The following is a 13,688-nucleotide window of genomic DNA, read 5'->3' as shown; positions in this document are numbered from 1 at the left end:
TTTAGCAGAACCACTGGAGCATTCATGAAATATTTCAAGACTAAGGAAAGGAATGGAGAATAAAACATCACTTTAATATTTTACTATATTTTTAGTTATTTTTTGACATCAAAGAAGTCCAAGATTCTTAATTCTGACACATTGAAATGTCATCAGCTCTGCAACACTGAGTCCAAGTTAAATTGTGTATTCAAAAAGGAGGAGAGTATTTTGTTTTCCTAGTATTCTCTTACCACGGCTTGAAAGAAACACTAATTGCTGAAGGGGTTAAAACAAAATTTAACTGCACATAAGAAGGCTGCTGTTCACAGACAAGAGGAGGGAAAAAAAACAGAGTCAGAGACCTAATAGTGGACAATTTTGAAAATTACAGTGTGTGTCAATAATGGAGATAACAGTGAGATTCAAAAGGAATAATCGCAAATAACAGGGAAAATGAGCACCTGCCAGCCACAAAGCCATTAGTATCAGGGCTTTTATCTTTGCAACAGTTAAGTCTGGAGACACTGACAAACTTAACGACACTGCAAATAAAACATGGTGCAAATCTAACCAGGAAGGTCTCCCCTTCAACTCAGAAAACAACGCTGTGGAATCCGCAAAGAACTGCTTCCGGGATGAAGCTCCCTGTCCAAATGGCTGGTAACAAACACTGCAAACCCAGCGTGGCCACTACAGGGTCCAGCTGGGTTTGCACATGTGCATAACTGATCAGGTTACAGCACCTGCACTGAGGGAAAGACAATGCCAAACCAGAGGCAGCAGGCTCCTGACCAAAGATCCCAGATACAGGAATTTGCCTGTACAGACCCCACAATGTGATCACTTGTGTGCCCTTCACAGAAGGATGAAAAACAAGGGCTTGCAAAACAAGTCTGAGACACAGAGCTGGAACACACTGCCTCGGAATGGGAAGTCCTGCAGTAAAGCCCTAAGAAGGCTAATGGTTAGGAGTCCTCAACCTGGAATGAGTAGGGACTAGGGCTCATAGCTGAGATGGAAGGAGAGGAAGAGAGAGAGGTGAAATTACACCAACTGGGAATGGGAAGACAAATTCTGTACCAAGTGAACAGCCGTTCAATATTCAGAAAAGGGTGGCATCATGGGAAGCACAGGTTGTAATACTCGTTTTGCTAATAATATGAATACCAAAGTGCTGGACAGTAGTCAGTCCTCGTGATATTCCTGTCCTGGTAGTATTGCTGACCTCAGCTCAAGTCACGGAATCAAGGCAGAATCTGCAACTCACACAGTTGATATCAGGCCTATCTTAAATCCATCAATGCTTGCCAGTCCCTAGCTGGACAATATTTAACACTAGCTGCTGAGATCTCACCCATAGAGAGTTTGAAGCTTTACTGCCTCACAAACCTGAGGATGGAAAAAGAAGGTCACAGATCCACACAGACTTCGTTAAATGTGAGAGGTCGAAGTTGGTACAGGGAAAGATGGAGATAGCTCTGCTCTAAAGCTGTACTGAAGGCAAGCAGCATTTGCAGCAACAATCAGATATGCAAATAAGCCCACTGAAAATTAGTGATGGTTTACTGTTGTCATGGAGGAAAAAGCACCCTCTCTGTTTTGGGTCAGACCCAAGCATTGCATTTTCTTTCCCTCATAAAACTGTAGAGGTCACTGGAAAATCCAGGAGCTCAACTTGGAACTGGAAAGGTTGAGACTCAGGATGGTGACATACATGACACAATCCAAACAGAAACTATCCCTGCATCACCCCAGAAAGACAAGACCAACTCTGTAGATTCTTAAAGCTACCAGGAGGTAGCTTTTTCTTTCTTCCATAGCCTGGAAGAAAATACCCACATCATGCAAAGGCCAAGTTGCTTCCCACCTCTGCTGCTGCTGGGGAAGGCAGATGTGGGGGAAACTGAGGGCAATGTGAGGCACAAGGTACTCAGCTCTGATTCCCTTGAAGTTACATGGGAAGACCTTATCTGAATGGAAATACAAAATTGGCTTGAAGTCTCTGTGTATCTTCAGCCATCCTTATAGAGCTCCCAACCCTTGTTAAATGATGGCTGTTAAGAGGGAAGAAGAGGCAATCAGCTTATTTAGACTCATCTTTCCCCCCTTGAGGGTTTCTTCATAGGAGCAGCTGGCCAGAGCACTGCCTTTGTTACAGCAGCCACAAAAAACAGACACCTCCCCTTAGCTACCCTAAAATCCCACAGAAGAGACAAGATAAGTTTATAATGGAAAGCCTGACACAACCTTAACTATAGTATCTTGAATGGAAGGGGATAATCTGATCTGTGTGTGAACCAGCTCCCCTTGCCTCAATAGTATTTATCTTACTTTAACTCCTGTTACAAAAGGGTCGAGTCATACAGCAGAGCTAGCCAAGTAACAAAACTGCAAGGCTTGCTAAAACTTCAGATTCAAGGATAAACAGGCACAATCCTAAAACAGGTTAGAAGAGAGAGTCTGCATAAGAGCTCTGGTAGCCAGACCTCCAAGCCTCTGGACAATGGTATTTTCTTCTGCACCACATCACAGCCCAGAAGAGGGGTGGAAGCCAGAGGGTGTAGAGCAGAGAGCTCTGCCCTTCAGTTCATGGTGACATGTATTACCCAGGGCCCAGGAAACCCGATCCCGTAGCAACCTCATGTATGGAAAGTGCCCCAATCAGATTTCACTGTGTCAGGAGAAGAACAGTATTTACTCTGCATACAGATTAGTCACAAAACTGGGTCACTTCTTGCCTTTTCAGAGAGAGAGTAAAAAAAACCCGCCCCAACAGCCACAAACAAGGCTTCTTTTTCAGATTTTTTTTGTGTCTTTCCCCCCGACTTTTAAAACTCCACGATGCAGTGTGGTCATTCCCAGCTGCCTAAGCTGATCAAACAGCACCTGCATGTGTAAGGTTAAAGCACATTACACTCACTAGGCTTGCATTTCTTAGAATTCAGCTCATTAGCTACTTACCGGTTCTTTTCTAGTTCGTTGTGCGTAGACCTGGAAGATAAACAAAAATTTGGATTAGCCACCTTTGACCTCTCAGCACCAAAGTTCAATTGCTTCAAGCTGTACACATCCCCAGCAGCATACCACAGCATGAAGCCAACCAATTATATACATTAAAATCTATAGCTATAACCTCAGCCTTCCTGACAACAAGTGGTTCCTGCCCTCCAGTACTTGCATGCTACATGCAAAGCTGGTACTCTTACTGGTGTGACAGAAAACATTCCCTGGAGACTGAAATGCACACAAAATCCCAATGAGAGACAATGGTCAGAAAGGGGACCAGAGCTGACTGTTTCCAGACTACTTATGGCTCTGCCATCAACTCAGTGCAGGACTGCAGTTATGTTTCTTTGTGCTTTGGTTTCTCCACTGGCCCTGTAAAAATATTGGTATCATCTGCTAACACAGAAGCTCACGGAGCATTAATTTATGCACATCAAGTACATGGGAAGCTTCCAGCAGAACTGGCTCTGTAAGGACAACCCCTGGAGCCCTTCAGCAGTCACATGCTAGATTCAGTATACTTAGGAGAACCAGATATGGCCAGCATTTGATCACGAAACGGGATGGCCAGTACTGCCACATTTGCAAACATCAGCAGCCCTGAGTGGCACTTTTAGGATTCCTGGAAACCCCTCAGGGACTGAAACAGCACTGCCATAGCACTAGTTTGCAGCAAAGCAAGTGACCCATAAAGTGGCACTGTGACCACTTGACAAAGGAGGGGGCTCTGTCTTTCTACCTGCCTGCCACACCACACAAGCTGCCAGCACTCCCTAATTTAGAGCTTGCAGCCTGAAAATGAGACCAAGTAGAAACAAAAGAGAAAACAGCCAAGTTCATTCTCCTTGCCTCTGTGATGACAGTACAAGTGGCAAAAAAGCTTAAATCCTTTCCAGATTTCTAATCTAACGATGTTATTAGTAACCCAGGTGAAGTTGTTAAGGCTTATTTAAAAAGGGTACCCATTTGTCCAACATTTCTCTTTAACAGAAGGTCACCTTAAAATAAGAGTGAAAGGAGCCCAAGAGCTTAATAAAAAGGATCTATTTTCTGTAATTTGGCATCACATTTCTTCCGGAGCTCTGAGAAGATTATCCTCTATCCCCCATCTGGAGAATCCCACAGAGAATTCTACAATTAGGGAACTGAATGGAAGATGTGCTCCAAGGGAAACCCTGTCATAATTAAATGCTTCTCCAAAAAACAGGGAGCAGGAGTGCTTAACAGGTGTTAGAGCCTCACTAAAGATGACAAATAAACCACAGACGTCTGCAACACAAACCCAAGGTAAATGAGGCTGAGGAAGCCACGGCTGAGAGCTGCGGGTGGCCAGAGGGAAACCAAAATGTTCCCATGTGTCTGTGCAAAGGACTCTGTACAGCCAGGTATGGGATACCTTGAAGGCAAGGCACACTATAGCTAAACTCCTGAAGTTGAGGCAACTACTAAAGCAAATCCTTCTCTCCCCAAAAAACAGGATCCCTTAAGTCTGGTTCCCAGGAATCAGACATGAATACAATATCTAGCCCAGGAAAGGTCCCAAGTCAAACCCACATTTCCCATGGAGTGTAAACCAGCAGAATGCATTTGTCCAGGCAACCTGGATGCAAATTAACCCACCAGGGCTGCGCTGAGGCCCTTTAAAAATCACTGCCTGTATGTTATCCAGAACATGCTTATTGTTCTTATTTACTGTATGCTCCTGCAGGAGACTTTGCACTCTTCTTGGCTATAACATTAGCAGTTATAAAGCCAGAGATATGCAATGGCTTGAATTCCTGTATTATATCGACCCAATTATCAAGACCAGCACTGAAAGAACAAAGTTTGGCCCACTGCTGTGAACAAAATTAAAACAGCAGGTTCTCCCTGCTCCTCTCACACAGGAGACTCTTTATTACCTATCTCCCTTCAGATGAACAAGACAACTGAGAGGGGTCACAGGCTTTTTACCATGTCAGGGAATTTATGCTGTGACTTTTAACCATATCAATGGCAAGGAAAAAAACCAAACCCCAACACTCGCTCCTCCTCCAACATTTTCTTACTGAAGCTGAATGTAAAGGAAAGAATTCTGGCAATGCTGAATGAATCCTGCAGGGCTGTTACTTCTCTTACCTGCCTATGCTTTGCTTAGTCCTACTGGAGACATTTGCAAAAGTTTTAATTTTTCTTTTAACCTAAATTTAGTGAAAAAACTCCAGCATTGCTCCCCACTATCACCATTTCCTCTTATTTTTTGTGCCAGTTTTCCTTTGCTTGCACAACGGCTACAGAAAAAAAAATTATCTCTTCAGTTCATAATTCATTTCATTTTCTGTAGTTCCTGATCTAGAGATTAATTTTCTCTCCTCATCGTTGGGCTGCACATGTTACTAAAGATTTATTTGGAGTTAAAACAAGGACAGTGCTGTCAGTGAAGTGGAAAAAAGTACAGAAGCCTCTATTGATAACACATTCAGAAAAAAAAGATCTTTCAAATAGGTACAAAACCAAACGTAACTGGACCTCTAACTGAGGCAGTTTTATCAACTGAGAACCTAGAGAGTATCATCAGAGTGAAATCAAAGCTCCATCCCTCTACGCCATTGCCAGCTTTTGAATGGGTACAGGATGAAGGACGCAGCCGTAAGCTACTGCAGCACTCAGGGAATGTTTCAGGGTTACTTGTAACACTCTGCATTTACAATGGCAAAGAACTGGATGCTGCTTTGCAGCTGTTGACAGTCACAACCTCCATCCCCTGGCAAAATGGGGAAACCCCAGTTGTACATGGATCACAAACCAGAGGAAGTCATATCCCTGCTGTCAGGCAGACAGGGCAACCAGGACCTTGCCCACGCCTGCAAAGCTGAAACCACAGCCATGTTTTGGTTGTAAATACGGACAGATTCTGAGAGGAAAACAACAGCCCAAATACCAGCACTGCTCAAAACCTCGGATGCAACTTTAAAGTAGCTCAAGCACAAACTGTCTGCAGGGTTCTCATTTAAAAGTCAAGTTTCTATAGCAGTCACTACTGTAACAATAAATTTGTAACATCCAAACTGATAGCTACCCCTAAAAACTGAAGGAATATTACATAAGGAGGAGGGTCCTGCTGACTACATTTTGAAAATAGCTTGGGAAAAGATAACGAAAGAGTTTTAGAAGCTGAACATAAAGGAAACAACAAAAACAGAAGAGCAGTCTCCATCACGATTTTAAACAACAAAAAGCTGAAAGAGGAGAAGCTGAAGTTTATCCCTCTTTACCCCAGATACCTGAAACTGCATACAAAATAGGAGGAAACAGGGAAGCAGCAGTTGTCAGTCATTCTAATTTAATATCAGATGCAACAACCTTCTCTGTGCCAGTTACTGTGATTCTGCCTGCAACCTTGCTACCCTACACTATAACAAGGTGTTGCTGAAACATTAAACTACATTAATTCCCCCAGTGAATGAGACATAGTAAATAATTTATTGCTTTATCCCATTTTCTTTATTTAAATAAAATCCCTCCTACCTTGACAGAGGCAGTCAAACTTTCCCTAAGCACAGGTAAGCCAACAAAACAAATTGCATCAGGGAGTAACAAGCTCTAAAGAGCACTGAATTCATTTGTCACTGGGTTTTTTACTGTAATTAAAATCACAGAGCTGCCACATGACATTAAACACAGCTGACCTTTCTGGTTTACACATTTAATATTGATAAATAGCCCAACGAACGCATTTGCAGCATATCCACATTTTGGTTTGACTTCTTACTGAAGTGACTGTTTTCTATTAGGAAAGCAGAGCAATCTAGAGTCCTTGTCCTACAGGATACACAGATGACATTTAGACCTAAAGGCCCTGTCATCTCCTTGCATCTGGTCATCCTCCTGTCGGCATCTGGCACCAGCTCCTGGCTCCAGCAGAGGTCAGGACTCCAGGAGCTCCGTCTCAACTGAGATACTGGTGGCTCAGGAGATGCTGCTGGCTCCAAGTACTGACAGGTAAACAGGGCTGGGGAATAAAAATGACCTCTTCTGATATATGTTTTTAATACTGGCAGTACTTCTCCTCCAAATCCACTCACTCCACTCTGCTTTAACAAGTGATTAATTAGGAAATAAATACTCCATCAGCTTGTGCAAACTAAGGCACAGTTACCTGAATCATGCTTAGCAAAACAGCAAGAACATCCAACCACAGACCAGAACAACCACCTCCATCTTACCTCACTCAGGTTCAGCTGTTTATGCATCATCACACCACATACGAGCCCATTCTTCTTCATTTTACAGACCTTTCCCACCTTCTGCCTGTGTTTACACCTATTCACTTGGCCACCAAATTCCCCTGCAGGAAATGCCGCCTTCCATTCCCCAAGCCAAGATCAACCAACCCTTCTGGAACCAGTGAACTACACTACTGCTCTCTCTCTTATGCAAGTTCTTCCTCAGAAATGGCTCCTATTTGAAACAGCCAAATGCCAAAACAAAACAAATAAAAAGGAAGGGCAATCAACTGTTTTTTTCCATTTTAAATCCACCTGTGTCCACAACCCAAAACTTACTGCTGAAGAACCCCAGTGTTTTGCCAGAGTTTCAAGTAGCAGTGTATCAACACCATAAGTAGTCAATGAAATCAACTGCACAAGCCACAGTCTGGGCAGGCTATGGAGAAGCTCCACTGGTACTCAGCACTGCCCAAGAGCTTCTATGGTAAGGAACAGGATGCAGCTGAACAGAAGATGGCATAGCTGGAGCAAAAGTCCTTCTGTGGCTGCTCTTATGCCCTTCACAAGCATCAGCCTCAAGTTAACAAGAGCCTCACCTCAGCCTTACATATCAGCAAATCTAACAAAATATTTCCTTCCAAGCAATACTTGTCTCAGTCACTACTATCCTGTGATCCCCTACACTCTGGCCTCAAGGTCCAGAGTAAATGCTGCTCCATCAGGAACTGAAGTGAGGAGACAGAACAGGCTGTTCCACCTCCTCACTGACGTCAGTAGAGATGGACCAGATTAACCTGCCCCCAAACTCTGGATAGTTTTTCTGTCGCTCTTAGATGGACATGGTATCAGATTCCTCCCAAGGCTTTGATCAAAGCTGTTTTCCCAGGATCAAGTCAGATCCTTTCCAAAGTTCACATTCTCTGTCTCCAACTGAGAAGGGGACACAGCCATATTGGTTTCTGTTCACGTTTTTTCATCTTTGGAAACGGAGAAATGGCCTCACAGCCTGTTTTCAACTCAGTGAGGGGAAGAGAGCTCCTCCACGCAGTTCACAACTCCAGAAAGTCACCTACTCCTGGGTTCTTACACAGTATCCTGAAAACCACCTGCAACACTCAAGTCAAAAACAAGAAGCTGACATCTTTAAAGCCACTGACAGTACTTACACAGCTTCTCAGTTTGGTACTTATTCCTCATAATCATTATTTGCACTTGCAGCACTTGAGGAACAAACTCCTTCCTGACACTTCTTTTTCCTGACTCACAGCAACGACACCACCAACATACAGAAATTCTGATGCTTTTCCCCAGGTCACACAAGAAGTCCGTGGCAGAACAGGGGACTTAGCTTGGGTTCCTTGAACCTCAGGACAAGGCTTGCATCAATGGGTTACTGTTCTCAAGTGTCTAGCACGGGCATTTGTGCTATCTGGTTCTTGGGGCAAAGACAGAAAAGTTATACGGTCATTGTAAGCTGTAAGTTGGAAATCGGAGAAAAACCCCAACCAACAACTACCCAAACCTAAATCAGCCTTCATGTATTGCTCACTGTCTGCCACTGAGAAGATCTATAATAGGTGCCATGAGCAAAGTAATACCAGTTTACCAGTAAAATCCACCTAACAGAGGCACAACCCTCAGGTGGGGAACAGACTGCAGCCACAGTCTAAAACAAAGCACCCTGTTCTGTTGGTGCATCTTCTGCTTTTTCTGCCCAAGGCAGGAAAGAGCAAGAAGAAAGATCCTCTTTGCTGAGCACCACAGGTATCTCCCTGTCTCAGAGCTGGGCTCTCACAAAACACAGCAACACGCCATTCAGCAGCACTCGGCAGGGGAAGGGTTTTCCAAGCCAGGCCACACAACAGCAAGAATGTTGTTTTGCATTCAGTGCTGCAATCTGGGGCCGGCAAAGAAGTTCCCATATGGTTTCCCTCCCCACTGTCCAGGCTGGGAGCAAACATGCCGGTGCAGGCCTTCTGTGCCACCTGAGATCCTATGTGCAGAGGCTGGCCCTAGCTTCAAGTGCTGAGGGAAAATGGCCCCATCTCACACACTCCCTCACGCAGGGCCCTGCAGGGCCAAGAGGAACTGAGTTTGCTGAACAAGCAGCTATTCAATATTTTGTTTTCTCCTCATTGTTCAAGGCGTGGCCTGAAGCCAAGCCCTTCTCTGAATACAGAAATGGTGGTTCCCTCCCAGACCTTCCGACAGGCTCCCCAGGAGCAGCAGCCGGGCGGCTCCCAGGCACAGCAGCCTCGCTCCTCACACCGCAAGCTAAGAAACAGGGAAGTCAGGGGCGCAGCCTCGTGTCCCTCTACCAAGTGCCTTTAACGAGACCCCCAAGGGCCTGGTTTTCTGGGCCACTTTGCATGTTGAAAGCACAACTCCCACCGGTGCCCCTTGCAGCAGCACATTGTCAGCACTTCCCCAGCTCACACCCCAGGCTCAGATCTTGGAAAAAAAATATATCACCGTATGAGGAACAGACGATTTTGGGGTCTCCTGCGACAAGCTGAGCTGAAAGGCACTTGCTGAAGGTACTCAGGGAGTTCTCCAATGTGCTATTCACTGCTCCGTTCCTCTGCTCCATTCTAACTTCTGTGACAAGCAAGCAAAGGTCCTATAGAAACCACCTCCCTCCCCTCCCAGCCCACAAAGGCTGATGTATGCTCATTTGGAGAGGTAACTTAGTCATTACAGCAGAGAAACCTCAGCCCACCTCTCTTGGACATGCAGCAGCCAATATCTTCTCTAATGATTATGAACATGGCCAAATTCAGGCAGATTCTCCCAGGTCATAAAAAAGCATATCCTTTGCCTTCACCAAGGCAAGATTCCTGAGTATGATCCATGATGCAAGGGAGTTTGAGCTCCTTGTAGACAGATTCTTGACTTTTTTTTTAAAATACATTGACAAAACCAGGCCTATCAGGATGTGGTGAGGAGGACTGCCAAGGGGCTTCACCATGGCACCTCCAAGCTCCCCAAGGAACAGAGAGGAGCACAGTACAGCATGAGGAGAGCAAAACACAGGCTCTTCCACACACTAATATCAAGTGTGTGCTGTCCCCCAGGTCCCTCCAAAGTGCTATTCGGGAAGGACAACTTCCCTATCTGATCATCATACACAGACCATTTGACGCAAAATAAACAATTGAAGTAGGATGAGGTACAAACTTCATTCATCTCCTGCTAACATCTTAATATCTCTGCTAACGACATTTTCTGTTGAATATTCAAGTGTATTACAGAGCAGGGTACGGCCTGAAGCTGCACAAAGGTCTGTGCAGTTCCTGCCTCATTGCCTTTCAGTAGGCTCCATGAGTCTCACTGCAAGGTCGGGGACTCTGCTCTTCCAAGCCCCACCAGAAGCAGTATCATAGTTGCTGGTATTTGCACTGCAGTGATTCACAGAATGACAATAAAGGCACAGGAGGCAATTTTTAGATCTACCTTGAAAATTTAGGATCCTAAGCCTCATCTTCTTTCAAACAGCCACAAGCTCCAAAACACCCTATCTGAAAACAGGATTAGAAAAGTGTGTGCACTACCCCAACATACAGATGGTGAGAACTATGTAATGTACAGATGGTGGGACCCATGTAGGTCATCTTACATGCCCAGATCTTGCAGTCTTTCAGCAGTAGACTCAGGAAACAATCCAAGGGCCCAGCATGCCAGCCTTTTGCCCTATACTATGTTTCTTCCCACACATACCATTACCCTTTCGAGGAAGATGGTCATATCCAGAAATAGCCTTAGCAATGTCATCTGCAGAGCAGCAGTCTGTTTGGGGAACATGTACTTCTCTGCAACACTCATCTTCTGACCTAAAGAAACTGCCTTTTCAGAGGCACTGGGGAAAATTCTTTGAGTAAACGCCACCTGACTGAAACACACTTTGTTTGAAAAGAAACTGATGGCATTTGTATGGATGTGGGCCAGGCCATACTTTCTTCACTTCTACTTAGACTTGTTAGCTATCTCTCATGTTACAACTTTATTGCTGCAATACTGTGCCTAGAGATGAAGGAAGAGAAAATATACTTTAAAATACATTAACGCCACTGTTTGCTACGCGTTGTATCAGGGAAACCGAGGCACAAAAGATTTACACAGGCTATAACAATATCAGGAAGAGAATCCAGATGTCCTGATGCCTGTGGTTATATTCTAACAACAGGGACATACTCATCTTGTATCTATCTGGGAGATCCATGAGAAAGGAAGGTGGAAAAAAACAGGAGACCTCTGATTTCTTCTGTTCCTACAGTCCTGGCTCACAAGCAGCAGCAACTAACAAGAAGGCAGCGACGTGGCTACGTCCCACCACTCCCAGATGGCCAAGCTACTTGTGAAACAGTTCATGAACTGCTGCTGGTTGTTGCCTAACAGTTCAAGGTAAACCAGAACTGGTGCCATATTACCTTACCATATCTATACATTGCTTTATGGCTGCCCAAGCACCTGGGCAATGATGACTGGAGTAACAGTCTCAACAGCAATCCCAATGTCATCTGTCCCTTCCTGTAACTTCTCCCTTCTTGACAGTGTAACAGATGGGAGAAGATAAATGAGAAGTGTTCAGAAAATAATCAACTTATTTATGCAGAGGAACTTTAATCAAAGCTGAGGCAAAAGAATTGCTCCCAGTCCACATGCCTGCTTGTCACAGAGCAAGCACTAAAGTATAAACAAATAATTAAGATAATGTTAGAAATCATCTAGGCTACTTCAAACCAGATTCATAAAGCAAGAGAACTGAAATCACTTTCATATCAAAGTAGGAAGCACAGAAACAATACATGGGAATACATGCAGCAGGATGGAAAAAGCAGGCCTGCTCTTTCTGAACTGATCAACAAGGCAGCATCTCATAGCAAAGGGATCCAGGCAAAGGCCAGTCAAATGTACAGCCCCAGAGACCCACAGCCTCTGATCAAGAGAGACAAAAATAGTCAACAAAATCAAATCCTATCTTCAAATCCTATCTTTGTTGGTTCAAAGGGAGTAGGAGCCAACACTTTTAAGAAGAGAACAAACAGAAGCCAGTCTTTGAATTTGGGCAGAAATTTGTCAGGAGGGATCAGGAGATGATCAACAGCAAGAACTCCAACAAGCAAGACAATTAACTCAGCAGCATGACATGGACTGGTCTGTTTGGGTCAGAAAAAGAAATGGATTTGAAAGCACAACCAGAAGCAAGAAAGGAAAAAAAAACCCAGCAAGTCTTACCTACAAACAGGGGAGCAGATAGAAACAACGCTACAAGTGACAACTAATTTGCTGTCAAGCAAAGGATCAGGTCAGGTTAAACAAAAGCACAAAGGACAAATCCCTGCATGTGTTGTGGACGAGGCATTACACAGAGAAGATACAAAAAAAGGTACAAATATGGAGAAAGGGGGAAAATAAACAAACCACAAAACACCTGACAAACAAGGTATACTACTTAAATCAGGGAATTGACTGTGCACTGAGTATAACAGGAAGCAAAAATAAGGGAGCTCCAGAAAGGGACGACCAGGTTTGACCCAAATATCTTGCCTACCATCGCAGAGCACCAAATGTGTCTAGGAGCTGGGGCTATTGACCTTCACCTTTCAAAAGACCCTAAGTACCAGAATCTGAAGCTTCTTGTTCAATGTAGCAGCACCACTATCAGTGATGCAAATCAGCCCACTGACAGTTGCAGCACAGCTCTACCTGAGCAGAGTGCTGCAACATGAAGAGCATGAGCCCTGACTAACCAGTCTCACTGCTGCAAAAAAGTATGCTCCTGAAGGAGTTTCCCTCAAATCTGGGAGGACAAAGGGATGTGAGCCTTCAGCCACAGAGAGTGACAATTCACTGCAGACAGATGCTGCAGCTAAGTTGCAGATAACATCAACAACTGGGCCTGCTTCTAGTCTACACAAAGGCTTACTTGCACAACTCAGAAACTACAAATTAAATTTTACAGCTACTGAAGGTATCAAAGTATAAATTCAGCTCAGAATCATGGGTTTCTGCATAGACTCTGCCACAGATCCCCCCATGCATGGCTATATTACTAATACAAAAAGGCAAGCTTTGCACTGCAGCTCTGCAGGATCTTCCCACTTGGAGGGCTATAAAATAAACAAGGTCCCCCTGTGGAAACTGCTACATCAGCCCTAGCACTTCTGGAGGCCTCATTCCTCACTAGGGTTTATGCTTCTCATGCCATTTGCTGGGTTCACCCTCACTTTCTGTATTTTGCCTGGTAACCTGCCAGTTGTAGTACTGCAAAGCCAAGCATCACTGAAAAAACACAGCATACAAAGCCTCACCTACGTGGGGGATTTTTCTTCTTTTTTTTCCCCCAAATTGTTGGCAGGAGCTCAGCTTCTGATGTAAATCAGCAGAGACAAGGAAAGGCACAACAGGGTGCCAGTAGGTTCTGAAACTTCAGCATCGCTATGACTTGGTGCCATGACTTGGTGCCTGCGCTTGCAGCCTGCACTGGGGCAG

General features: G+C 44.5%; 1 protein-coding gene across 2 annotated transcripts in view; it reads right to left on the bottom strand.

Annotated features, from left to right (window-relative positions):
* Positions 1–13,688, bottom strand: part of MXI1 (MAX interactor 1, dimerization protein) — a 57,852-nt gene that overhangs the window by 27,055 nt on the left and 17,109 nt on the right. For both annotated transcript variants that reach the window (XM_062001238.1, XM_062001239.1), the window contains exon 3: positions 2,944–2,973. In XM_062001238.1, the coding sequence (XP_061857222.1) occupies positions 2,944–2,973 (30 nt within the window). The remainder of the gene's footprint in view (positions 1–2,943; positions 2,974–13,688) is intronic.

Source organism: Colius striatus, chromosome 8 (genome assembly GCF_028858725.1).
Source record: "Colius striatus isolate bColStr4 chromosome 8, bColStr4.1.hap1, whole genome shotgun sequence".
In the NCBI taxonomy this organism is placed as follows: Eukaryota; Metazoa; Chordata; class Aves; order Coliiformes; family Coliidae; genus Colius; species Colius striatus.
Note: the sequence above shows the minus strand (reverse complement) of the source record. Positions and strands in the feature narration are given on the sequence as shown.